This window comes from Podarcis vaucheri (assembly GCF_965113315.1).
Source record: "Podarcis vaucheri genome assembly, chromosome: Z".
Taxonomy (NCBI): Eukaryota; Metazoa; Chordata; class Lepidosauria; order Squamata; family Lacertidae; genus Podarcis; species Podarcis vaucheri.
The window spans coordinates 1,704,830-1,732,340 of record NC_138758.1 but is presented as its reverse complement, the minus strand read 5'-3'; the positions used below and the strand labels follow the sequence as shown (position 1 = coordinate 1,732,340).

Here is a 27,511-nt window from a genome sequence, read left to right as displayed (position 1 = left end):
AAAATAATATGATACATCAAACATTAAAAGCTTCCCTAAACAGGGCTGCCTTCAGATGTCTTCTAAAAGTCTGGTAGTTGTTGTTCTCTTTGACATCTGGTGGGAGGGCGTTCCACAGGGAGGGCGCCACTACCGAGAAGGCCCTCTGCCTGGTTCCCTGTAACTTGGCTTCTCGCAGTGAGGGAACCGCCAGAAGGCCCTCGGTGCTGGACCTCAGTGTCCGGGTAGAATGATGGAGGTGGAGACGCTCCTTCAGGTATACTGGACCGAGGCCGTTTAGGGCTTTAAAGGTCAGCACCAACACTTTGAATTGTGCTCGGAAACGTACTGGGAGCCAATGTAGGTCTTTCAAGACCGGTGTTATATGGTCTCGGCGGCCGCTCCCAGTCACCAGTCTGGCTGCTGCATTCTGGATTAGTTTCCGGGTCACCTTCAAAGGTAGCCCCACATAGAGCGCATTGCAGTAGTCCAAGTGGGAGATAACCAGAGCATGCACCACTCTGGCGAGGCAGTCCGCGGGCAGATAGGGTCTCAGCCTACGTACCAGATGGAGCTGGTAAACAGCTGCCCTGGACACGGATTTAACCTGTGCCTCCATGGACAGCTGTGAGTCCAAAATGACTCCCAGGCTGCGCACCTGGTCCTTCAGGGGCACAGTTACCCCATTCAGGACCAGGGAATCCTCCACACCTGCCCACCTCCTGTCCCCCAGAAACAGTACTTCTGTCTTGTCATGTGTGTAAAATCCTTCAATTAGCAAAGAATTTTCCAAGCCTTTGTATATACATTTATAAATTGGGAATGTGCCACCTGGGAGACGTATATATTGCCAGCATTTTGCCACCAACAGGCAACATCTTTTGTAAACATAGTCTTGTTACTTTTCACCCCTCCATATGAGTTTCTCCAACAACTCTGCAATTTCACAGCCAAGAGCCTCTACACCCTACAGAGACTTGAAGAGAAAAGCTAGTTTCCCTTGGAACATTTCATACAAACATAGTATACACAGCCGTTCATTCACCAGCCCTGGCTACCACTGATGTGAAACCAAGGCAATGGAGCTTTAAACCAAATCCTGGGGAGAAGGGAGACAATATTACAAATAGTACAAATGACAAGGAAATTACTGAAACCTGGTGAGGTGAGACTTATGACAGGAATCTTGAAACTGAGGGGTATAGCCTATTCAAAAGAAAAAGATCAAACAGGAAGGGGGGGGAGTAGGAGAGCATTATATGTACAGGATGAGTACACTTGTGATGAGGTCCATGACCTGGAGCACAGAAAGCAGATTGAGAGCATATGGGTAAAATTGTAGGAGAGGGAAGGAACAGCGACCTATGGGTTTCTGATATAGACCCCCAGGCCAGACTGCGTACTTGGATGATGCCTTCCCAGGGCAGATTACCAAACAATAAAGATATAGCAGTCATGGCTGCAACTATCCTGATATCAGTTGCAACTCAAACTCTGCCAAGAATGTAAGGTCCACCAAACTCTTCAATTGCTTCAATGACAATTTAATTTCCCAGAACATGTAAGAAGCAACAAGGGAATTGTCTACTGTAAAATAAAGCATGGTGTGGAGAAGGCAGTTAGATAAAGAAAAGTTTTCTTCCCTCTCATAATGAACTTGTGGACATCCAGTGAAGTTGTTGGAAGATCAAAGAAAGTCCTTCTTCACCTGGCACATACTTAAGCCATGAACTCACTCCCCCAGGAGACAATGATGACCACTAACCTGGATGGCTTTAAAAGAGGATTAGACAAATTCATGGAGGAGGAGAGGGCTATGGATGGCTAGCAGCCATGATGGCTATGAGCCGCCCCACAGCTGGAGGCAGGAATGTTTTCAGATATCAGTTCCCGGAAACTGCAGTAGGGCAGAGTGCTCTTGTGCTCAGTTCCCGCTTGCCAGATTTCCTTTGAAGCATCTGGGTGGGCTCTGTAAGAGGAGGGATGTTCTTGGATAACGTGGGTCATTGGGTTGCTCCAACATCTTACATTTGCGCACATACTTTCTGCTTCCGATAAGGTTCCAGGAGACCTTGACGTTCCAATCTGAGTTGCAGAAAAGCAGCCATGTAGCCTGCACAATGCTCTGTGGGGGTTTTATTGTGCAAGTTTTACTCTTGTTCCACTGAGTTGCTGATCAGTAAAAATTAAACCTCACTGGGATCCACTGAATATTTGGGCATTGATCAGGATTTGCCATGGGATGCAATGATATCGATTGCCATCACTGCTGCTATTCTATTCTGTTGCAAGTTGCTTGGAAATCTGTGATAACAAGTGATTAACAAATTATCTATATCGATAATATTAACATTATTGGTCATTTTGAGGCTGATTTCAGCAAGATTGAAGTGCAGAGAAGATAGCACTCTATGAGTGCCATATGTGTGAGGTTCTGTTGTGTTTTTGTATTTTCTGTTGGAGTGGCTGGAGCAACCGAGTTGGATGGGGGGGGGGACCCATAGTATTAGTTCACAGACCCAACATTATCAATCCATGCAATACAGCATTAGCAAGCAAAAAAACACAAAGCTAATGCTATGCTGCATTGATAGAAGTATACTGTCCTGATCAAGGGAAGCAATAGTCCTGCCTTGGTCTTACCACACCTGCAGTCCTCTGGGCACAGCAATTTAAGAAAGATGTTGACAAGATGGGTGCAGAGAAGGGCAACTAAGATGATTAAGGTTGTGGAAACCAAGCCTTATTAGGAATGGTTGAGGAAGTTGGGTATGTTTAGCCTGGATAAGAAGAGACTGAGAGGAGATAGGAGAGCCATCTTCCAATATCTCAATGGCCATCACATGGAAGATGGAGAAAGCTTGTTTTCAGTACCAATGGATTCAGGTTACAAGAAAGGAGATTCAGGCTAAATGTCTGAAATAACTTTCTGACAGTAAGAGCTGTAGAACAGATTCCCTTGGGAGGTGATGGACTTGGAGGCTTATAAGGAGAGGTTGGATGGCCATCTATCAAGTATGGTAACTGCTATGTGCTCTATGTGAGGCTATCTTTGATGATGGCCTGGAAGCTAAAGTTAGTGCAATATGTAGCTGCTAGTCTGTTGGCCACTTCAGCTCCTTAAGGTCATATTATACCGGTCCTGAGAGAATGGCACTGGCTACCAACTGGATACTGAGCCAATTTAAGTGACTGTCAATACTTACAAAGCTTGGCCCCTATATCAAGTTCTGGCCACTACAGTTTAAGGAGGAGACTGAGAAGCTGGAACATATGCAGAGGGGGATGGCGACCAAGGTGATCAAGGGTCTGGTAACAAAACATTATGAGGAACAGTTGAAGGAGTTGGAGATGTTTAGCCTGGAGAAGAGAAGACTGGGAGTTGATATGATAGCCCTCTTCAAATACCTGAAGGGCTGTCCATGGAAGATGGAGCAAGTTTTGTCTTGTTCCAGAGGGTAGGACCCAAACCAATGGATTCAAATGACAAAGAAAGGAGATTCTGACTAAACATCAGGAAGAACTTTATGATTGTGAGAGCTGTTCAACAGTGGAATGGACTCCTTTGGAAGGTGTTGGACTCCCCTTCCCCAAACATATTTTTATTGAAACTTTTGCATAAAGACAAAGTACACAGAACAAATGAAAACTTTTTAGACACATCGTTCAATAAAACATTATTTAAAAGCATCTGTTATTCTTCCTAGCCAGAAATGAGGTATGAGATCATGGAAAAGGGTAAGGGAAAAGGAGAGTGGAAGAGGAGGGGAAAAGAATAAGACTTATTGAGAATAAGTCCCCTCGAAAACTATGGATGAGTTGTAGGAGGATCCAGATCTTGCTATTTATTTATAAAGTCATTAAAAGGTTGCCAACTCGCAAAGGATAGATCTTTTTTGTCGTGCCTTGCATAACCCGGGCATGCTGGGACAGTTTCTCCTATAAAGCTTTGTGCCATAGTTCATCAATCTATTTGTGGTGTGGAAAATGCACAACATCCTTCCCGTGACTCCAATCTAGCTGTTGCCAAAAGGAAAGCTAGCAATGTTTTAGTGTGAATGGAAATGTAGACAATATTTATTATTGCCAATAGTGCTGTGGTGGGACATGGCAAGATATCTTAACCAGAAATAGAACATAAGGCACCAAGTAATAGAATCATAGAAGGGGCCACAAGAGCCATCTAGTCCACCCCTGCAATGCGGAATCTTTTCCCCAATGTGGGGCTCAAACTCACCACCCTGAGACCAAGACTCATGTTCTACCAATTGAGCTATCCCAGCAATCAAGTACCTTGTTCCAGAAGTGGGTGACTGCTTAACCACTCCTCCACATGTGGATAGTAGTGCCAGTTTCTGAGCAGCCTTACCAACAGTCAGATACCAGGAGTCAGATTGATGCTATACAGGCAATGAGGTGTCCAGTGCAAGTGAAACAGGATTCATAAAGTTGCTTCTTGAGTGTTTGTCAAAATGGATTTCAACAGTGGGTTTTTGTCCAAAGCCTGTCCCACATCTACTCCCCTATTTGAGTGGTGAGGTTGGTTTCCCACTAGGATCAAGGTGTTGTGGACAACCCCTTCTTCAGGACAAATAGGAGTTTATAAATTTGGGAAGCTATCCCTTTGTAGGCCAGGGTGGATCAGGTGCAGTGGTGTGCATATGTGGCTTGAGATCGCAGAAGTTGCGCTTGGTTGTAGAGTTTGCATGCAGATGAATGAGTTTGTAAATCCTGCAGCCATGGGTAGGAGATGCCTTCTAATCTGACTGCTAGTGCCTCTTTTCTGATGGGTTTGCCTCTAGGAAGAAGATTGTGAAATCTGAATACCCCTTTCGCTTCCCAGTCTGCAGGTACTTATCCTCTTGTTGAAAGTTGAGGAAAGGAAGAGCCAAAGGAGGAAGGGGTGCCAGAAGAGGGGCTTATCATTTCCAGATTGAGAAAGTGAGTCTTAATAACAGATTTTTAATTTTACTGACTGCATTCCAGGACATAGGCAAGAAAGGAAGGCCTCATATCGTCAGTGGTTTTGGTAATGACTCCATTCTTACCCAGGGCATGTCCAAACTGCTGGTGGAGCATTGTTATTATTCATTTTAGTTGAAAAGCATCAAAATAAAATGGTCTATAGAGGGTATTTTTGGCAAATCTGTTGTGCTTACCCTTTGTTGGTGTAGCATTCTATGGCATGTTGCTGCTTCTTTAGAGTCTTGGTGGATTTGTCTATTGACAGAACTTGGGGTAGAAATGGAAAGCAAGGTAAGGTGGCCATTCTGAGGGCAGTAATACAACTGAGTCGTGAAAGGCCTGTTTGTTTCCACCTGCAAATAGGTCAGATTGCAGTTTGGAAGCAAGGCTGGTGCCATTTCTTTTTGTACAGTTGCTTTAAATCTTTAGTTAGTGTCACCCCCAGGTATCTGAACGCTGAATAACATGGCTAGAAGCCAGAGAAGGTTTGCATTTGGTTTCTTGCTTCTCCAGGGATACTGAAAGTCATTATCGTGGATTTGAAATTATTTTATTTGATTCCTGCTGCTGCGTGAAACTGCTTTAAGATGGATTGGAAAGCTGGTATTGCTCAGCTAGGACTTGTTGTCATTATTATTACCTCAACTGAAAACAGATTGATAGTATGTGAGTCTTTTCCTGATGGTACGCCTTGAACATTGTGGTTTCTGATCTTGTTTGCCAGGGTTTCAATTGCTAGAGCAAACAATGGGGGGGGGATTCAGCAGGTAAACATGTCAAATGCCTCATTGTAGTTGGATTGCCAGTGACCTGAGTCTGTTCATTTAGGGTTTGGGCTGATTTGTATATGTGTGGTCTACAAAGTGGAGCATTTCTCCCCTCCAAATTTCATTTTGTTTCACAAAGATTTCATAAAACTGCGTCCAACTCTGCCTAAGGCCTTGAATGGATCCAAGGAAATGAAGGCTGCCTGAATTTTACTTGAGGAAATTTTACAAACGGCTTTCAAGGCTTGGTCTCTAGAGTAGGATATGTGTTGCTTTGGAATAAATCCTGTTTGATGGGGAGATGTCAACAGGCATATCAACACATTCAACCTCTTTACCATTACTGCTGACAATATTTTTGCATTTTTGCATTTGAGAAGTAAGATCCTAAAAGAGCTGACTCTTTATCCAATTTGCATACAACTGCTATCTTGGAGAGTCCCCAGGATGCAAGAATAGCTCCACCTTCAAGCATATTGCTAAAAGGTTTAGTGAGCCATGGAGCAAGTTCATTTTTAATACTTTTTGTAGAATGCGGCACCCAGAGGCGTAGAAAGGTCTGGTGGTACCCGGTGCAGAAAATTTATTCTGTCACACACACACCCCATTGAAATTATTAAAAGAAGGAAAAATAAGATACTTACAGTTGCAAGTGTTATTTTCTGGTTTATTTACTTAACATTGTGAGCATAAGCACTTAAAACTCCCCCTGCAACTTTGTTCTCACACCCCACCTCTCCTCCTGTGTGTTCCAGGGTTTGGGTCCTGAGTTGAGGGAGCTTTTGCTTCTCTCCTTCCCTCCCTCCTCTGCTTGTTTGCTTGCCTGCCTCCTTCCCGTCCTCTCCCTGCCTGCCTGCCTGCCTGCCTGCCTGCCTGCCTGCCTCCTTCAGCAGCCCAGGAGCGCGGGGCAACGGCACGGCACCCACCTGTGACTCCCAAGCCTCCCCCGAGCTGTCAAAATGAAGGGGGAAGGCCATTGGCAAAGCGGCACAGCTCCCCCCTTCCCCCGATGGCTCGGGGTAGACTTGGGAGTCACAGGCAGATGGCGCACCAAATGTCACTCCCCTCAGTGATTACACCTGGGGTGGCCTGTCCCCACCACACACCCCTTCCTACACTTCTGGTGGCACTGAATACCTCCAATTCTTGTATTGGACTATTGAGAAATTACCCTTGATTTGGTATAAACATGCCTATCAAAGATGATGTTATAAAGTTCTCCATTATTTGCATGTCAGAATTACTTGGGAAGTATAAGTGAGAAGAGAAAGTGCTGAAGTCCTTATTAATGTCATAGAATCATAGAGTTGGAAGAGACCACAAGGGCCATCGAGTCCAACCCCCTGCCAAGCAGGAAACATCATCAACCCCCTGTCAAGCAGGAAACATCATCATGTCCTATAGCATATTTCACCTGCTTCTGTCCATATTGAGGCAATTGAGTTCAAAGGCTAGTAACTTGAGGCCCTTATCTCAAATTCATAGTATTTGTCTTACATTTAGTCTTTGCCGCATTAATGTTGCTTTTTCCCAGCAATTGCCATTCATGTTTTTTAGACTGAAGAAGGTGGTATGCTTTACACACACACACACCCCGCTTGTTCATTTATATTCTCTTTCAAGATGTCTGATCTGTTGTTCCTGTTGCCATGTTAGGGATATCCTGGTTTTCCAGATCTTGCTGGTTTCCACAATGCAATGGCTTCTCAGTACCACCTTCACAGCATCCCAGAGGGTTCATGGCTCCCTGCCTGAAGTGTTACTGCTTTCTTAATAATGTTCTATTGTTCCTTTCAGGTTTGATGCAGCTAGCACTTGGGTGAAAGTTTCATTGGCAAGTAATGCAGAAAGCTTTTGTCCATGCAGTGTCTGTACTGACTGGCGCATGGTCTGAGAGAGTTGCTATTCCATTTTCCTGCCGCTCTGACTTTTTGCATGAGTCCTGAAGAAATCAATATATAATCATAATAGGAATAAATAAAGCAGTGTGGGAAAAATCTGAAGTCCCTCGTGCAGGTGTCACCATAATCCCACCAGATCATGAGCCTCTATTATTAACACTGCTTTAGTGCCTGGGCTATTGTTTGAATTTGCACTGTGGCTCTTGTCCATAGAGTTATTGAGGCAGATGCCCCCCCCCCCAATATTATGGAGGCTTTTGGAAAATCCTTGAGATTGTTCAGTGTGAATTTTAAGAATGTTGATTGATTGGTGCATACAAAGCTCCCCGAGCGTATAGTTCTCTGTGAAGCGTCCCCTTTACAAAACATCCATTTTACAAAGGCGAATCTGCCATTAAGATCTGTGATGGAATTCTGCATTACAAAGGGACTTTTCTGGGTAATAATAACTGCCACCCCTCTTGCTTTTGATGTGCCAGTTCCACCTATTTGTGATTCTAGCCGCCTTCCCTTGAGATTCTATACCCAGAATTTTTCTTTTGCTCAGTTTCCTGAAGAAACATGGTTTCCGGTTATTATTATTTTGAGAACACTTAACCAGGCTTCCAAGCTCTTTTACATTCAATGTCAGTACCTTAATTGAGCCACTAGATGGAGCCCTTGTGCTTGAAATACTCATTTAGCCAAAAAAATGTGTGATGCAATAGGTGGAAAGATAGAAAAAAAAGGAGGTCGAAAAGCGTAGAAACTTGAAACAGTAACTACAAATTGACTTCCAGGGTGGCGCCATCGGCAATGGCGGACTCCCTCTGAACCGGAGGGACCAGCTCCGCGCAAAACAGGTCCTTTCTGCTGTGGTGAAGCGGGGACCCTTTCAGAAATCACAGGCGGATGAAGCCTGTGACCGTGGGACTCGGCGGGCACCTTTAGCGCCCCCAACCCGCAAAGGAACCCACTAACGGGCTCCGAAGCGAAGAGGGGGAAGTGGCGCGGTGCTGAGAGTCAACTGCCTCTTCCGTGGAGTGAAGCCGCACAGCCGTTGCCAGAGAGCGCTGCCTTTTTCCTGGGACAATTTGGCTTCTAAAATAATCACCCGTGAGTACTTAAATCTCGGACAATTGGACTTTAAATAAGGACTTGCGAGCAAAAAGGAAAATTGGACTTAAAAGTTTACTTTAATTAGGCACTGAAACGGGAAGGTCTAAACAGGAAGTCAGCCTTCCATTTCCTTGTAGTCAGAAGAAAGCAAAGACAACGTAAACTAGAGCTTTGAAAATTACTTTTAAAGGATTGGTTTTTCACCATTTAAAATCGTTGAACCCCCCATCGGTAGCAGGAGAAGAAGGGGGATCTCTTTTTTGGACTGTTTAAACCTGCAGAAGTGAGTTTAAAGTAAAGTAACTTTCCACCGTCCCGACCCTGGAGCGGGGTGTCAGAATTGACGTTTTGAAGCTCATTGACCAGAGACAAATGCTTTTTGACAGATAGTTAAAATAAGAGTAACATTGTGATTCCATTGTTTCTTTTCGCATTTTAAAGGAACTAATATTGACAAAATATCTAAAAAGAAGAAATTTTGTTGCTATTGTCCGTAAAAGAAAGAACAACCAGAAGTTCCCCCTCTAGAGGGGAACTGTGAAATTGTAACCAATTCTAGGGAGCTTGCAGCTGCCACAGATTACAACCGTGGGAAAAGGACTTGTGACCTTGCAGGACAATGTTATCAGAAGCACTGTTGGGTGCTGTCAGGGTTACTTCCAGATCCTAGCTCACAGAGGATCACGCTAGCCAGCGATCGTTAAATAAAAGTCTTTATTGAGTTACAGTCTCCATTCTCGAGCTGCTGCGTGCAACCCTACGTCTTATGCTTAGATCGGCGAAGCTCCGTCTGAGTCTCCGCCCCTTGCGCACCAACTTAATATCCTAGCCCTGCTCCACCTTTTCCGCCTGACAGTTCTCCTCTGGGTCCCTCTGCCCCCCTGGGTCTCTTCCTTCCGGGATTCTTCTGACGCTGACCCCCCTGACTCTCCTGTCTCCTTGCGCCGGGCTTTAGGACCTGGCTCCCTTTCCGGGCTGCCTACTGCGCCACCTTCCTGTGCATTTAAACTTGGCGCGCGCGCCCAACCTTCCACTTTCCGTCTAACCGTCACTTCGCTCCCCGATGAAGGTGTGGCCACTCCTGACTCGTGCCCTCCCTCCTGTTGCGAGCTGCCAGCGCTTGCTCCCTGGCGCTCTTCCTCTTTCCTACTCTCTGGCGGTAACGTTGGTCCCGATCTCCAACTGCTCCCCTCTGAGTCCCCTCTGGCTCTTTCTTCCTGGGGTGTCCCCCTAGTCTCCCCCCTTGCCCTGGCCACTGGTGCTCCTTTTTGTGAATCTTCTGATTCACTGGAAAGACTCGGAGATCTCGGGTCGTCGTCATCACTCATCCTTTCTTCTGCCTCCTCCCCCTCGCTCTCTGTTTCCTCCCTTGCCCTCGCCTCTGCTCCTGAACCCCTGACATCCATCCCCCCCTCGAAGCCCCCTCTTCCCCCCTCCCCTCCTTCCGGTGCGGGAACTGGGTGCTGCAGTGTCAAGGGGACGAATGTCGGGTACAGTTCGCTTCCCGTGGCGGGCCTCCATCCGAAGTCTTCCGGTTCTTCCTCCCTGCTCTCGTCGACGACGGTCACCTCTGCTTCCATCTCTGTGCCGCCGTGTTCGAGACCCTGGTCGTCCCCGAAAACGTCCATGTCCGTCTCTCCCTCTCTTCCTTCTGGAGGCGTTGCTCGTCCTGGACCCTCCAGCCACTTCCTGCGCCACTGCTCCTCTGGTCGATCATCCCACCAATACGAGGGTTCTGAAGCAGATCCCGAGGGCGACCCCTCCGGGGAACGGGCGTCTCGTGTCGGTTCCTCATCCGAGTCGAACCCCCGGAACGTGCTGGCTGAAAGCGTGGGCGTGAAAAGCCAGTCGTCGAAAAAGTCCGCTGGCATTGGCCTATGGGGGAAGAGGGCATGAAACTCTTCCTTGAGCAGAGGTTCATCTAAAGCGTAGCCCGGCACCCAGCTGTTGGCACTGGCCGGGGTGCCCTCCTTAGCGAGAAGGTATTCTACCCCCTCTTCCCCCCATCTGGAGTCCAAAATCTCCGTGACTTCGTTGAGGCGCACCTCCTGTGCCACTCCCCGTTGCCTGGTTCCCTCTCGGAGCGGACTCGGCGCCGTTCCGGGTTCCTGAAACCTGTGCGGTGCCTTGTAGGGAGTGAGCACCGATCTGTGGAACACCGGATGCATTCTGGAACCCTCCGGAAGCGCCAGCCTGAAGGCCACCGGGTTGACCTGCTCTTCGACTTGGTAGGGCCCCAGTTGCTTATGCCCTAGTTTCTTCTTGGCCAACGACCTGGCCGGCACTGCGTGGGCTGCTAACCAGACCCAGTCTCCCACATGGATCTCTTCGCCAACCCTTCTGTGTTTGTCTGCCTGCACCTTGTATGCGTGTTTGGCCAGTTCCAGGTGCCGCCGCAGCTGATCGTGGACCTCCTGCAACTCCGACGCGAACGCATCTGCTGTCTGCGGCTCCCCCTCCACCAGTCTTTCCAGTCCCGGGAAGGTTCTGGGGTGCCTCCCGTTGTTGGCGAAGAACGGCGTGACCCCCGTGGACACGTGCTTCGTGTTGTTGTAGGCGAACTCGGCGAGCGGCAGGTAATCCACCCACGTCGCAGGCTGTTGATTCGCATAGCATCTCAGGTACTGCTGCATGATGGCATTGACCCGCTCCGCTTGCCCGTTGGTCTGCGGGTGTCTCGCCGACGCCAGGTTGATCTTGACGTTTAGGAAGCCCATCAGCTTCTGCCAGAAATTCGAGATGAACTGCCGCCCGCGGTCGGACAGAATAGACCGTGGCAGACCGTGAACCTTGAACACGTGGTCTATGAACAGTTTGGCGGTTTGTTCCGTCGTGGCCACCTTCGCACACGGGATGAAATGTGCCATCTTGGAGAACAAGTCCACCACCACCAGCACGGCCGTCTTGCCTCTCGAGCTGGGCAGATCCGTGACGAAGTCCAGGGCGACTCTCTCCCATGGTTCGACCGGAGTTTGCAGCGGTTCCAACAGTCCGGCCAGCGGTCTGTGCACTGGTTTGGCCCTCTGGCAGGTGTCGCACCTCGCCACGTAGTCCGCGACCTCCCCTCTCATTCCGGGCCACCAGAAATCCCTGGCGACTAATTCCACCGTCTTCTCCTTGCCAAAGTGCCCGGCAGTGGGCGCGTCGTGCAGCTGATGCAGTACCTTGGCGCGAAGTTCGTCTCCCGGCACGTAGATGGCCCCTTTACGGATGAGCAATCCATCTCTCAGCTGGAACCCGTCGGTCGCTGCCGTGCCCCTTTGCATCTCTGCCATCTTTGCTTGCGCGAAGGAGTCATTCTGCAACGCTCGTCGCACCGCCTCCAGGTCCACTGTCGCCGCAGTGCACGCCCACACTGTTGGTGCGAAGATGTGCATGGCGGCCGCTGGCGTGGCGTCCTCCAGATACTGTGGCTTACGGGAGAGCGCGTCCGCCATGATGTTGGTGTCCCCCGGGACATACTCTATCCGGAAGTCGAAGTTCGCAAAGAACTCAGCCCAACGTATCTGCCTCTGGTTCAGGAACTGTGCCGTGCGCCAGTGCTCCAGATTCTTGTGGTCCGTGCAGACCTGCACCGTGTGCTTGGCTCCAATCAGGAAGTGCCTCCATGCTTTGAACGCTGCATGAATAGCCAGCAACTCCCTGTCCCAGATGGTGTAGTTCTGTTCGGACTTGCTGAGCTTCCTGGAGTAAAACGCTCCGGGCCTCCAAACCCCCTGCGGGTCCTTCTGCAGCAGGACTGCTCCGACGGCCCTGTCCGAGGCGTCTGTTTCAACTCTCATCGGCCTGCTGGGGTCGACATGAAGCAGCTGTTCCTCCGACGCGAAAAGACGCTTGAGTGCCTGAAAGGACTGCTCCGCCTGCGCTGTCCAGATGAACTTCTTTTTCTTGGAACTGAGCGTGTCCGTGATGGCCGCTGTCTGCATAGCGAAGCCTTTGATGAACTTGCGATAGAAGTTCGCGAAGCCGACAAACCGTTGGACCTCCTTCCGGTTGCGTGGGCTTTTCCAATCCAACACCGCTCGAACCTTGGCGCTGTCCATGGCGAGCCCCTTGTCAGACAACTTGTAGCCCAGGAAATCCACCTCCGTCACGTCGAATTGGCACTTCTCCAGCTTGGCGTAAAGCCTATGTTGCTGGAGCCTGCTCAGCACTTCCCTGACGTGTCTGTCATGCTCCTGCTGCGATTCCGAAAAGATCAGGATGTCATCCAAGAAACAGACGCACGTCTTGTAGAGGAGCCCCGCCAACACGTGATGCATGAAAGCTTGAAAAACGTGGGAGCCATTTTGCAATCCAAAAGGCATAACTCTATATTCGTAGGTGCCCAGGGGCGTGAACATGGCTGTCTTCCACTCATCTCCTTCCCGCATGCGAATGAGGTTGTACGCCCCTCGCAGGTCCAACTTGGTGAACACGCTGCCCTTGCGTACTTTTGCGAGGAGGTCGTCGATTCGGGCATGGGGAAGTCCGACGGCTTGGTGACACTGTTCAAAATGCGGTAGTCCACTACGAGTCTTTTTTGGGGCGTGTCTCGCTTCTTCACAAAGAATACAGGACTGCCCCCCGCTGCCTGGGACTCTCGGATGAAACCGCGCTTCAAATTATGATCTATGAACTCTTTGAGTTCCTGCAGTTCGTCTTCAGACATGGAATACAGCTTCCCTTTGGGCAGCGCCGCCCCCGGCAGCAGGTCAATTTTGCAGTCATATGGTCTGTGGGGGGGTAGCTTGTCTGCCTCCTTCTCGCAGAAAACCTCCAAAAATTCTGCGTACTTGTGGGGAATCGCTTGCAGCGTGCCTAGCAGCAGCTGTGACTCCTCTTGCTCCCCTTCCTGCTGGGGCATGATGCAGTGTTCAGCACAAAAGGAAGAGCCGAAGGTCAGCTGTCTCTGGTACCAAGCCAGCGTCGGGCTGTGCTTGTCCAGCCAACTCATGCCCAATACAATAGGCGTGTCCGAGAGTTGAGTGACGTTGAAGCTGATGATTTCCCTGTGATTTCCAAGCCGCAGCACCATAGGTGGCGTCTGCTTCACCACTTGCCCCCCTAACAGCTCCCTGCCATCCACCGTGACAACCTGCAGGGGCAGCGTGGCAGGCAGCAACTGTATAGCGTGCCGGTCGACAAAGTCCTGCCCTATGAAGTCTGCATTGCTTCCCGAGTCGACGGTGATTGGCACGTCCATGGTGATTCCATTGGGTAGCTGGAGCGATGCGGTGAGCCTCACTACTGGCTTGGGCGGGAGGGGGTCCATGGGCGGTAAAATCTCTGGGGACTGCTTCACTGACACGTCTGGCTGGGCCCCAGTGCCTCTTCCTCCAGCCAGACATCGTCGTTTCCCTGCTGTGGTTCTCCGTGCTGCGTTGCTGCAGTCACCATTGCTGAGGCTGCAGTGTGCTTGTGGAGCCTCCGGGGACACTCTTTTGCCATATGCCCTGGATCCTCGCAGATATAACACTTCCTGTTCCCTCTAGGAGGCTTCGCTTTCACTGCTGCCGGTGCTAGGGCTCTGGCTGCTGACTGAGCCCTTGCACTCCCAACCTCCATCGGTTCCACCCCTCCCCCTGTTGGAGGCGTGGATTGCGCACGCGCTGCTTCTCTGGGAAGGAAGGAGGAGCCCCTGGCTGGTTCGCGCCCTCCACGCCCTTCGTCCCTGCTCCACGGACGTTCTTCCAGCCGCACCCCCACCGCCAGCGCCCTCTGAACGATCTCCTGCATGGTCCGGGGTCTCTCCCCCCTCGCAATCTCATCTTTAACCGAGTTGTGCAAGCCCTCCCAAAAAAGGTCTCTGACAGGAGCCGAATCTCTGTCCCATTCCAGGGCACTGACCAAAGCGAAAAAGCGGGCATGATACTGCCTTACGCTGGCCCTCCCTTGCCTTAGTCCATGCACCTCCTTTCGGGCAAGATCCACGTCAATGCTTGATAAAAAAACAGCCATCCATCGCTTTAATAAAGGCGTCCGCATTTTGGAGCGCAGGATCCTTATCTCTCCACAAATTGCGCAGCCATGCTTTTGCGTCTCCATGCAAATGGGACATGATGAACCCCACTTTCTCTTGTTCATCTCTAAAGTCTTTGTGCAGTAGTTGCAGTACACACATTACGTCTGCTCTAAAGTTGGGGTACTGTTGCAAATTCCCATCGAAGTGCGAGACTAGACCGCCTGTGCGTCTCCCCAACCCAATCCCCTCTGATTTGGGTGTCTGTTGCCCTTGCTTCGTAAGCACGTCCAACCTGACCTGGAGATCCCTGTAGGCGGCAGCTGCTTCCTCCTCTCTCTTCCTGGACGCCAGCGCCTCGGCATTCAGTCGTGAAACTGCTTCTCTGAGTTCCGTTATTTGCTGTTCGGCCGTCATATTGTCTGCCGTTCGTGAGCTCTCTTGTAGGCACCCGCTTTCCCTCCTCTCCGCGAGGCCGTGGATGCCCACAATTTGAAGAGACGGAGCTTACTGTCAGGGTTACTTCCAGATCCTAGCTCACAGAGGATCACGCTAGCCAGCGATCGTTAAATAAAAGTCTTTATTGAGTTACAGTCTCCATTCTCGAGCTGCTGCGTGCAACCCTACGTCTTATGCTTAGATCGGCGAAGCTCCGTCTGAGTCTCCGCCCCTTGCACACCAACTTAATATCCTAGCCCTGCTCCACCTTTTCCGCCTGACAGTTCTCCTCTGGGTCCCTCTGCCCCCCTGGGTCTCTTCCTTCCGGGATTCTTCTGACGCTGACCCCCCTGACTCTCCTGTCTCCTTGCGCCGGGCTTTAGGACCTGGCTCCCTTTCCGGGCTGCCTACTGCGCCACCTTCCTGTGCATTTGAACTTGGCGCGCGCGCCCAACCTTCCACTTTCCGTCTAACCGTCACTTCGCTCCCCGATGAAGGTGTGGCCACTCCTGACTCGTGCCCTCCCTCCTGTTGCGAGCTGCCAGCGCTTGCTCCCTGGCGCTCTTCCTCTTTCCTACTCTCTGGCGGTGACGTTGGTCCCGATCTCCAACTGCTCCCCTCTGAGTCCCCTCTGGCTCTTTCTTCCTGGGGTGTCCCCCTAGTCTCCCCCCTTGCCCTGGCCACTGGTGCTCCTTTTTGTGAATCTTCTGATTCACTGGAAAGACTCGGAGATCTCGGGTCGTCGTCATCACTCATCCTTTCTTCTGCCTCCTCCCCCTCGCTCTCTGTTTCCTCCCTTGCCCTCGCCTCTGCTCCTGAACCCCTGACAGGTGCTTTCTCAAATTGAACAGAACATTAAACTGCCCCCTTCAGTCAGGAAGTTCCTCCATTACTGATGGAGTTTGGAGCAATTCTGAGAGTTGCTGCTTTTCAGGGGAAAATTTGGGGGGCCAGTGGGGAGCCTGTTTCTGAGCAGAGTCTGCTCTCTCCCCATGGCTTGTAGTTGTGATTGCAACCATCCACCTTGCTGAGAAAAACTCCACTTAAGATTTAATAGTAATGGTAATGAGAAACACTTACGTTTTGCTTTCAATCTGTTTCACTTGAAGACATTTCAGGGCTTGGGTTACTGGCTGGTTGCTTGTTTCTCACTGTGCATCAAGCAGCACCTTGCCCCGTGGGCTGAGCATCCAAGTATGGATTAAGTGGTTTGGGGGGGGGGATTCTAAGCTTTTGGAAGTGTTGCTCCATTTGTGTTGTATCTGCTGCAGAAAGCATCTTTCCATTATGCTGGACTAGCAGTTGAAAGGGGAAGCCCCAGGAATACAGCACTCCCTTTTCTTGCTGAGCCTGATTCCCCTTCATTCCTGAGGACTGATCATGCTGCCTGGGGGTTGATGGGAGTTAGAGGCCAAAAACAGCAGCATGGTCACAACTCAGGGTCATCCGATGAAACTGAGAGTTGGAAGGTTCAGAAGAGACAAAAGTAATTCTTCACACAGCTCAAAGCTGAAGATGAAATTCCTTTCCATAAAAGGTACAGATGGCCGCAAACTTGGATGGCTTTAAAAGACAAATTCATGGAGGGTGAAGACTTATCAATGGCTCCGAGCCACAATGACTACCTTGTGCCTCCCCTGCCAGAGGCAGACAGGCTTCTGAGCACCAGTTGCTGGAAACGCAGGAGGGGAGAATCCTGCTGCTTGCAGGCTTCCCATCTGCTTGGCCCTTTGGAGAGCAGGATGCTGGACAAAGTGGGCCTCCAGCCTAATCCAGCATCCAAGCTCTTCTCAGGATGGGATTTGGAGTCCAAAGACACACGGAAGAACTGCTGCAGATGGACAGCATAATACTACTACAGTGGTACCTCAGGTACAGACGCTTCAGGTTACAGACTCCGCTAACCCAGAAATAGTACCTTGGGTTAAGAACTTTACTTCAGGATGAGAACAGAAATTGTGTGGCAGCGGGAGGCCCCATTAACTAAAGTGTTACCTCAGGTTAAGAACAGTTTCAGGTTAAGAACAGACCTCCGGAAAGAATTAAGTTCTTAACCTGAGGTACCACTGTACGAAGAATTTCAAGCTGGGGCCAAGCATAACAACAACAACTCAGCCTCACTAAAGGGGAAGGAAAGAAAAGAAAAGAATTCATTTTACCTTTCTACAACTTCTTGGCCATTCCAGCAATGGGTATTATTCTGTGCAGTGGAGCTGTGGCTGCAGATGTATCCTGGCAAACTGCTGTAGAAACCACTGTGGGCTCTCAGTTTTGTGATAAGTTCCCTGAAACAAAGTAGAGATGCAAAAAATGAAACTAAAGGCTTAAACAAGTACCGGTAATGCTATTGTTTTAAACTAGTTTGCAAACCAGTCTTGAATCACAACAGAAAGCATTTAGCAGACACAAACATAGAATGAGTTAATATGCTTGTCCTCCAGTGGTTGGTTCCTTGGGTTAGCATGGTGATTTAAGTGGTGTCCAGTCTCTGTGTGGCTTACTGGGCTGAAATCCTACAGAGATGCTTTGGGGATTCCTCCTGCAACAACTTTGACCAATATTTAAACATGACATTGTAATGTTTTCCTCTGCCACTAGGTGCTGCTGGAGGATTTCAACAGTTTTGGCTTCTGCAATAGGCAGAATACCCAGAAAAGCAGCATTAAGCACATGTTGTTGTTGTTTAGTCGTGTCCGACTCTTCGTGACCCCATGGACCAGAGCACGCCAGGCACTCCTGTCTTCCACTGCCTCCCACAGTTTGGTCAAACTCATGTTAGTAGCTTTGAGAACATGGGACTCTCAAGAGTCTCCTCCAGCACCATAATTCAAAAGCATCAATTCTTCGGCGATCAGCCTTCTTGATGGTCCAGCTCTCACTTCCATACATCACTACTGGGAAAACCATAGCTTTTACTATATGTTGACAAGGTGATGTTTCTACTTTTTAAGATGCTGTCTAGGTTTGCCATCGCCTTTCTCCCAAGGAGCAGGCGTCTTTTAATTTCGTGACTGCTGTCACCATCTGCAGTGATCATGGAGCCCAAGAAAGTAAAATCTCTCACTGCCTCCATTTCTTCTTTTTTCCCCCAAGTGAATTTTTATTGTTTTCCTTACATATTCTTTTCCAACAAACCATATTAATGCCATACATTCCCTTTGACTCTGCCGAGTCGCGGCCCCCCTCCCTCCCCACAATTGGTATATTTATCCTCTTTCCATCACGCACATCATTCTCATATTAATACTATTATACATTGGAGGTATTATGTCAATCCTGCTAGTGTCTTGACCTCTTTACAATTCTTCTTTAAATATTCAATAAATTTACTCCAGTTATTTTGGTATCTTTGATCTCCCTGGTCCTGGATCCTCCCTGACAGTTTGGCAAGTTCTGCATATTCTGTCAACTTCGCCTGCCACTCCTGGATGGTTGGTATATCTTGTACTTTCCATCTTTGGGCCAGAAGGGTCCTCGCGGCAGCTGTAGCATACATGAACAAATTTTGATCTCCCATTTTAATTTCTGTTCCTATTAAGCCTAATAGACACGCTTCCGGTCTTTTGGGGAAAGTATATCTAAATATTTTTTTGAGTTCATTATAAATTGATTCCCTTTTTTTTTTTTTACCTTATCGCAGGTCCACCACATATGGACATAGTCCCCCTCTGCCTTTTTACATTTCCAACATTTTCTTTCTTTTTTTCTATACATTTTAGCTAATTTTACTGGTATCAAATGCCATCTATACATCATTTTTAGCAAATTTTCCTTTAAAGCCATGCATCTTGTAAATCTCGAACCCTCCTTCCATAGTCCTTTCCACGCATCCAATTCAATGTTATGCCCAATATCAATTGCCCATTTTATCATTGATTCCTTTACTTCTTCGTCTTTTGTATACCATTCTAGCAATAAACTATACATTCTTGATAAAATTTTATCTTTACTGTCTATTAACTCGATTTGGAATTTCGATTTTTTATCTTCGAACCCATTTCTCTTTTTATCTTCCTTTAATAAGTCACTGATCTGGTGGTATTGCAGCCACCCTGTTAACATCTTTTCAATTTGGTCATATGGTTTGAGATTTATCCCTTGGTCTGTTTTCCTAGTAATATCCTCATATGTCTGTTTCCCTAGTAATATCTTTTCCCTTCCATGTTTGGTCTGTTTTCCTAGTAATATCTTTCCCCTTCCATGTTTACTTTTTTTGTTGTCAGCACCTCAATTGGTGATATCCACAATGGTGTCTTCCTTTCCAGGAGGTTTTTATTCTGATCCCATACTTCATATAAAGATTTCCAAACCACATGGTTCAGAAAACCTTTATGTACCTTTACTTTGTTGTACCATAGGTACGAATGCCAACCCTCTTTCACCCTCATTAAAAGGTTCTTTAATTCCTCCTCACTTTCTGCCATCAAGGTTGTGTCATCTGCATATCGGAGGTTGTTGATATTTCTTCCAGCAATCTTAATTCCGTCTTGGGATTCATCCAGCCCAGCCTTTCGCATGATGAAATCAACTACAGAAAACGTAGCTAAGCTTCCCTGTTGCAGCAGAACCCACACAGCGCCCCACAGCCCAACACATTTGTTGTGGTGCACACAGCCTATCATAGAATCATAGAGTTGGAAGAGAACACAAGGGCCATCGAGTCCAACCCCCTGCCAAGCAGGAAACACCATCAGAGCACTCCTGACATATGGTTGTCAAGCCTCCGCTTAAAGACCTCCAAAGTAGGAGACTCCACCACACTCCTTGGCAGCAAATTCCACTGTCAAACAGCTCTTACTGTCAGCAAGTTCTTCCTAATGTTTAGGTGGAATCTTCTTTCTTGTAGTTTGGATCCATTGCTCCGTGTCCGCTTCTCTGGAGCAGCAGAAAACAACCTTTCTCCCTCCTCTATGTGACATCCTTTTATATATTTGAACATGGCTATCATATCACCCCTTAACCTCCTCTTCTCCAGGCTAAACATGCCCAGCTCCCTTAGCCATTCCTCATAAGGCATCGTTTCCAGGCCTTTGACCATTTTGGTTGCCCTCCTCTGGACACGTTCCAGTTTGTCAGTGTCCTTCTTGAACTGTGGTGCCCAGAACTGGACACAGTACTCCAGGTGTGGTCTGACCAGAGCAGAATACAGTGGCACTATTACTTCCCTTGATCTAGATGCTATACTCCTATTGATGCAGCCCAGAATTGCATTGGCTTTTTTAGCTGCCGTGTCACACTGTTGGCTCATGTCAAGTTTGTGGTCAACCAAGACTCCTAGATCCTTTTCACATGTACTGCTCTCAAGCCAGGTGTCACCCATCTTGTATTTGTGCCTCTCATTTTTTTTTATTTTTTTTTGCCCAAGTGCAATACTTTACATTTCTCCCTGTTAAAATTCATCTTGTTTGTTTTGGCCCAGTTCTCTAATCTGTCAAGGTCGTTTTGAAGTGTGATCCTGTCCTCTGGGGTGTTAGCCACCCCTCCCAGTTTGGTGTCATCTGCAAATTTGATCAGGATGCCCTTGAGTCCATCATCCAAGTCGTTGATAAAGATGTTGAATAAGACCGGGCCCAAGACAGAACCCTGTGGCACCCCACTAGTCACTCTTCTCCAGGATGAAGAGGAACCATTGATGAGCACCCTTTGGGTTTGGTCAGTCAGCCAGTTACAAATCCACTGAGTGGTAGCATAGTCAAGACCGCATTTTACCAGCTTCTGCTCATAAAGCTGCTACCTTATCCCAGATGGTGCTATTTGTGCATCCAGACCAGAACGATCTGCTTTTGTTTGTTTTTGTTTGTTTTTGTTTTTTAAAAAAAATATTTTTAATTGCTTTTTTTCCAGACAGGAATACAAAGTCAGATATACCCAGAAATAACAGAAAGGAAAAGAAAGAGAAAGAAAAAAATCATCATTTCAAAACTTTTTCCATAACCACCCGGACTTCCCCACGTCTCCCTCACCGTGCATTCTTAACAATAAAAATATCAGCAAATTATAACCTTGTTTCATGCATTTTTTTGTTCTTTCAAATAATTGTATTTTAAGTTTAAATTACTTATTATCAATTTACTCTAAAAACAAATGTGATGTTATTTTAAACATTGGTCCTTTCATTAATATAACTTAATTTCCCATACCATCAAATCTCATTGCTGGAGCTAACCTTTCCAAATCATGTGAATTCTTATGATTCATATAACTTATAATATTTTTGTAAATAGTCTTTGAATTTTTTCCAGTCCTCCTCCATTGCTTCTTCTCCCAAATCTCGGATCCTGGCAGTCATCTCGGCCAATTCCATATAGTCCATCAATTGCGTCTGCCACTCTTCCAGTGTGGGTAAATCTTGGGTCTTCCAATGTTTTGCGATGAGAATTCTTGCTGCTGTAGTTGCGTACATAAAAAACGTTCTATCCTTCTTTAACACTTTCTGGCCGACAATGCCCAAGAGGAAGGCCTCTGGTTTCTTGGGAAAGGTGTACCTGAACACCTTTTTTAACTCATTATAAATCATTTCCCAGAAGGCCTTCACTTTTGGACAGGTCCACCAGAGGTGAAAGAATCTCCCTTCAGCCTCCTTACATTTCCAACATTTATTATCAGACAAATGATATATCTTAGCAAGCTTGACTGGGGTCATGTACCACCTGTATATCATTTTCATAATGTTTTCTTTCAGGGCATTACATGCCGTGAATTTCATACCGGTGGTCCATAACCTTTCCCAGTCTTCAAACATAATGTTGTACCCAATGTCTTGAGCCCATTTTATCATGGCTGATTTGACTGTCTCATCCTGAGTGTTCCATTTAAGCAGCAAGTTATACATTCTTGATAATACCTTAGTTTTGGTTCTAACAGTTCTGTCTCTAGTTTCGATTTTTCCACCTGGAATCCTGTTTTTTTATCCAACTTAAAAACCTCTTGAATTTGAGCATAATGAAACCAGTCTTGCACCTTATTCTTTAGTTTTTCATAGCTCTGTAACCTCCAATTGTCTCCAATTTTTTCTATTATTTCCCCATATTTCAGCCAACCGGCCTCCATATTGGGGGTTTTTCGGGCCTTGGCCTCCACCGGTGATAACCACCTCGGGGTCTTGCCTTCTAATAAGTCTTTATATTTTGTCCAGACCAAAAATATTGCTTTTCTGACAATATGGTTTTTGAACATTTTGTGAGTCTTTACCTTGTCGTACCACAAATATGCATGCCATCCTAACGAATTGTTAAACCCTTCCAGATCTAGGACATCCGTGTTCTCTAAAAGCAACCAATCTTTCATCCAGCAGAAGGCTGCAGCTTCATAATATAACCTTAAGTCTGGCAGGGCAAACCCCCCTCTTTCTTTTGCATCAGTCAATATTTTAAACTTTATTCGGGGCTTTTTTCTGCCAAACAAACTTTGAAATATCCTTCTGCCACTTTCCAAAACATTCCACTCTGTCCACGATCTGTAGGGTTTGAAACAAGAACAACATCTTTGGCAATACATTCATTTTTATAGCCGCAATTCGACCCAACAAGGAGAGTTTCAATCTTGACCAAATTTCTAAGTCCTTTTTAACTTCTGACCAACATTTTTCATAATTATCTTTAAATAAGTTCAAATTTTTAGAAGACAAGTTAACCCCCAGGTATTTCACTTTTTTAACCACATTTAACTCTGTTTCCTTCTGAAACCCATCTGTTTCTGAAGATGTCAAGTTTCCCCCCAAAACTTTAGTTTTTTGCTTGTTCAACTTAAATCCCGCCACCCGACCAAACTCATGAATCAGTTCTAAAACTCTTTTTGTACTGGATTCTGGCTCCTGTAGTGTTAAAACCAGGTCATCTGCAAAAGCTTTCAGTTTATATTGTTTCACTCCGACCTGTACTCCTTGCACCAGCCGGTCCTCCCTAATCATATTCAAAAGCACCTCCAGGACTGAAATAAATAACAGGGGGGAAAGAGGGCACCCTGTCGTGTTCCTTTTTCAATATTGAACTCTTCTGTCACCACATTGTTCACTATCAACTTAGCTTTTTGTTCTGAATAAATTGCTTCTATGCCATTTTCAAACCCCCGTCCCACTCCCATCCCTTCCAAGTTTTTCTTCATAAACTTCCAGGAAATGTTGTCAAAGGCCTTCTCCGCATCAATAAAAAATAACACTGCTTTAGTGTTAATGTTGGTTTGCAAAAGTTCCAAAATGTCGATAATGTTCCTGGTATTATCAAACAAGTGTCTGCCTGGGAGAAAGCCTGCCTGGTCCTTATGAATTACTTCATTTAATACCTTTTTGAGTCTACTTGCCAAAATGTCCGCAAAAATTTTATAATCCACATTTAGGAGTGAGATGGGACGGTAGTTCTTAAGCTGGGTCTTTTCAGTTTCCAGTTTGGGTATCAATGTGATGAAGGCTTCTTTCCACGTTTCCGGTGCCCTCCCTCCCTCCATAATCTGGTTGCAAACTTCCATTAATGGTTGTATCAAATAGTCTTTTAGTGTCTTATAGTACTTGGAGGTAAGTCCATCTGGGCCTGGAGATTTGCCTAGTTGCATATTCTGAATGGCCCCCTCGATTTCCTGTTGTGTTATTCTGTAATTCAAGATTGATCTCTTCTCCTGAGATAGTTTGGGTAAACCATTAACTTTTAAGAATTGGTCTATCTCAGACACTTCCTGAGGCCCTTGCGTATACAGTTTTTTGAAGTATTTCTGGAAACACTTTCTAATTTCTTCTGGTTTCTGAATATTTCTCCCTTCAACCTCTAGATTAGTAACAAAATTCAATTTTTGTCTCTTTTTCAACTGCCATGCTAGCAGTTTTCCACATTTGTTCGCCGATTCAAATGATTTGTTTCATTTGTTTAATTTTCCATTCCACTTCTTGATTTATCAATTTCGCATATTGTGCTTGATGGAACTTAATTTCTCTTAAAATCTCTTTTGATTTTGGTTTTAGTCTCAATTTTTTCTCTCCATCTCTTCTCTTCTCTTATATCTTATCCTTTTTTCCATTCCAAAGTTTTTTCTTGATCGTATTCTGTTGTATCAGAAACCCTCTCATTACAGCTTTACTTGCGTCCCAGATTGTTCTCTTTTCCACCGAGGTGTTCAAATTAATTTCAAAATAGTCCTTTAGAGTTTTTTGGGCCTTCTTCACAATCTCCTGATCTCTTAGTAGGGTGTCATTCATTTTCCATCTGAAGGAACCGATTGGAGTAAGTCTCAGTTCCATTTTCAAGGCGTTATGGTCGGAGCAAGTTTTTGGGCAGATTTCCACTTTTCTGGTCTTAGGTGCCAGCCCTCTAGTTGTCCAAATTTGGTCGATTCTTGTCCATGACAGGTGGGCCTCAGAGAAGAATGTTCCTTCTTTACCTAAGGGGCTCCTTGTCCTCCAGATGTCAATCAAGTCCATATTGTCGGTTAGTTCAAAGAAAGTTTTAGGTAGTCTGCCATCTTTGGTTAAATTTTGATTTTGTGACTTATCCATGTGAGTAGAAACCACCCCATTCATGTCGCCCATGATGTTGGTATAGTCCAGATAGGCCAGCATTATCTCATGCAGCTTCTTGTAGAATTCTGATTTCCCCTCATTTGGTGCATAAATTCCTAATATCAAAACTTTTTCTCCTTGAGTTTGTATTTCAATTGCCAAAATTCTTCCTTGCTCATCTTTAAACAAAAATTTTGGTGACAAGTTCTCCTTTGCGTAAATCACCACGCCTCTTTTTTTAACTCTATCTGATGAAATGAATTCTTGGCCTAGTCTTTTGTTGATTAACACTTTCCTATGGAGTCTAGTCACATGTGTTTCCTGCAAGCAGATAATGTCCAATTGTTCTTTTTTCAAAATATGAAAAATACTTCTTCTTTTTTCCGGGGAATTTCCTCCATGAATGTTCCAGCTGTACAGCTGCAGAGACATCCTGAATCAATCTGTTGTTCCTATTATGGGGTGTCTTTCTTTTCTTCCGAACCCGAGGGTGTAGGTGTTGGTACTATTCCAGGCGGTGGCGGTGGCCAAGAAGCTGCTACTCCCTTATGAAGGTCTTCTCCGTGGTCGTGCAGGAACTTCTGGTTGTCTTCTGTTGTTTTGATTTTAACTTTCTTTCCTTTATAGTTGAAAGATAAACCTTGGGGGAACTCCCACCTGTAAGGAATCGCGTTACCTCTCAGTAATCTTGCTAGGTCTGTATATGCAGTTCTAAGGTCCAAAAGTTGTTTTGGAATATCTCTGTAAATTTCCGCTCTTTTACCTTGAATATCAAGTGACTTTTTGAAGTGGAGGTCTAATATTTTGTCTCTCTCCTGTTTGGATCTCAAAATAATCAAGCAGTCTCTGGGCCTGTCCCTCCTTGCGGCTCTTCCCAATCTAAACGCGGTTGTTATTTTGAAATCTTTGTCTACTTCTATACCCCAGAACTTAGAAAATTCTACTGTCAAATAACCAATCAAGTCTTCTTGTTCAAGCTCTGGGATAGCTCTTAATCTCAAATTATTTTCCCGATTTCTCAATTCCACCATAGACAGGCAGGCCTGCTGGTCACTGATATGCTTGTGAAGCGGCCTTACCTCCCCTTTTATAGCCTCAACTTTCTGATTTGCTTGCTCTGCCTTTAAATTGGCTGCCTCAGCCAGTTTCCGATTTTCCACAGTTGCTTCCTTAAGGTTCCCAATTACTTGTGTGTGTTGTGCAACTTGGTCCGACAATTTAGTAATAGAGGATGTGGCTTGATCAATTTTTGCCGATTGGTCATCCACCTTCTTATTCAAGATTGCAAATTGGTCTAGCATCTGTTTTAAGAAGGTGTCAGATCCTCCTTCAGCCATATCCTCTGATGCTGGCTGCTTGGCTTCCTTTTCTTGTACTCCCAAAACAGCTGGGACAGATGATCTACGTGACTGAGTAGTCAAAGTTGTTTGCACAAGTTGGGCTTGTCTTGCTTTCGTTTTTGCAGATCTTGTTTTCGGTTGGCCACTCATTCCACACCTGTCTATGAGTCAAGGTCAAGTTGTAAGCTATCCCATGGGAAAGACAGTTCCAAAATGTAAATAACAAAACAGCAGAGAGTCAAAATAAAGTTTGTTCCCAGGCACTTATAAATCCAAAACTCCACTAGGGGGAGTCTTACTGTAGTTCAAAGAAAGGAAAGAAGTTTATCCGCCATTAGAGTCCCTGCAGTCCCAAACAATTTACAAATAGTCTTTCAAACTCACCGAGCACTTCCCCAGTTGCCACAAAGTCTCACATAGAAGGTGCCAATAACAGTTTCCTTAATTGTATCCTCCAGTAACACTCAACTGTAACAGTATCTATTTTAAGTACAGTCTCCGCAATGACAGTTCTCTTTTTCTCCTGTCAGTCCGATGTTTGGTGTCTTGATTCTTTATAATCCATAAAGGGGAGGAAAGTCCCATTTAAAATCCAATATATTAAAAAGAGTCTTTTCTTTTCCCTTTTGTAAGCCAATTCCGCCCACACACGATAGTCCCAAATTTATAATCCTTTTAAACTGCTTCCCGCTTGTCAAGTTCTTTGCCTTTGATCTTTAAGCACTGCCGGGAGACGGACTTCCTGTTTTTCGTCTCCCGCTTTCAGCCAAATTTAAGATTTTTAGTCCCAAGAAGATTAGTCCTTACTCACGAGTAAGTTGTTTAGAGTCTGATGTTTCAGAAAGAAAGGTCGGCGCTCATCAGCAGCAGCCGCGCGGCTTCGCTCCCGCAGAAAGAGCGATGAACTCACAGCACCGCTCCCCCTTCCACGTTGCTCCTGGTGCCCGCCGAGTCCCACGGCCACGGGCTCGCTCTGCCCGTGGTTTTTCTTAGTGGGTCACCGCTGTGCCGCAGCGGACGACCCTTTTCTGCGGAGCCCCTCTTCAGAGACCGAAGAGGACCGCCATTGCCGTTTCGCGCCGCCTCTGGAAGTCCAGAACGATCTGCTTTTGGACAGAGGCTGCCCTCCTGGTTCTGGGATGAGGCTGCATGTGGAACGCGCTATCTGCCCCAGGGGTGGGCAGAAGATATATAACCTTCCAAGACGATCCTATAATTTTGTAACTATTCAATAATACTGATTAGAGATGCATTGAGATGATCCAATACAGATCTCTGTGTTGCCTTTGAGCTGGACCAACTGCTTCCTGTGTGTGTGTGTGTGTGTGTGTGTGTGTGTGTGTGCACGCAGAGGCAAATGATTTTGCTTGCTCCAGTGTCTTCTTTTGCAGTGACTTCAATTGGGTTTTCCTTGAACTTCCAGGGTTCGTAACTGAACTTGCACACCTTTCTCTGGAAACTGAAGCCCCTTCTCTTTTCAGTGTCCTGAAATCTTTAGCTGTGAAGCATATGGAAGAAACTGCTTCTAAGTGTTCTTCCCATGTGCCTTCTCCAGAGTGACCCTCAAAGCCCATCCTCCATGGCCGACTCACCTCCTT

At 46.5% G+C, this 27,511-nt stretch overlaps 1 protein-coding gene across 3 annotated transcripts in view; it reads right to left on the bottom strand.

Moving 5' to 3' along the window:
• The window catches only part of GPC3 (glypican 3), a 298,650-nt gene that overhangs the window by 93,703 nt on the left and 177,436 nt on the right, over window positions 1–27,511 (bottom strand). For all 3 annotated transcript variants that reach the window (XM_082207444.1, XM_082207445.1, XM_082207446.1), the window contains one exon: window positions 17,249–17,374. In XM_082207444.1, the coding sequence (XP_082063570.1) occupies window positions 17,249–17,374 (126 nt within the window). The remainder of the gene's footprint in view (window positions 1–17,248; window positions 17,375–27,511) is intronic.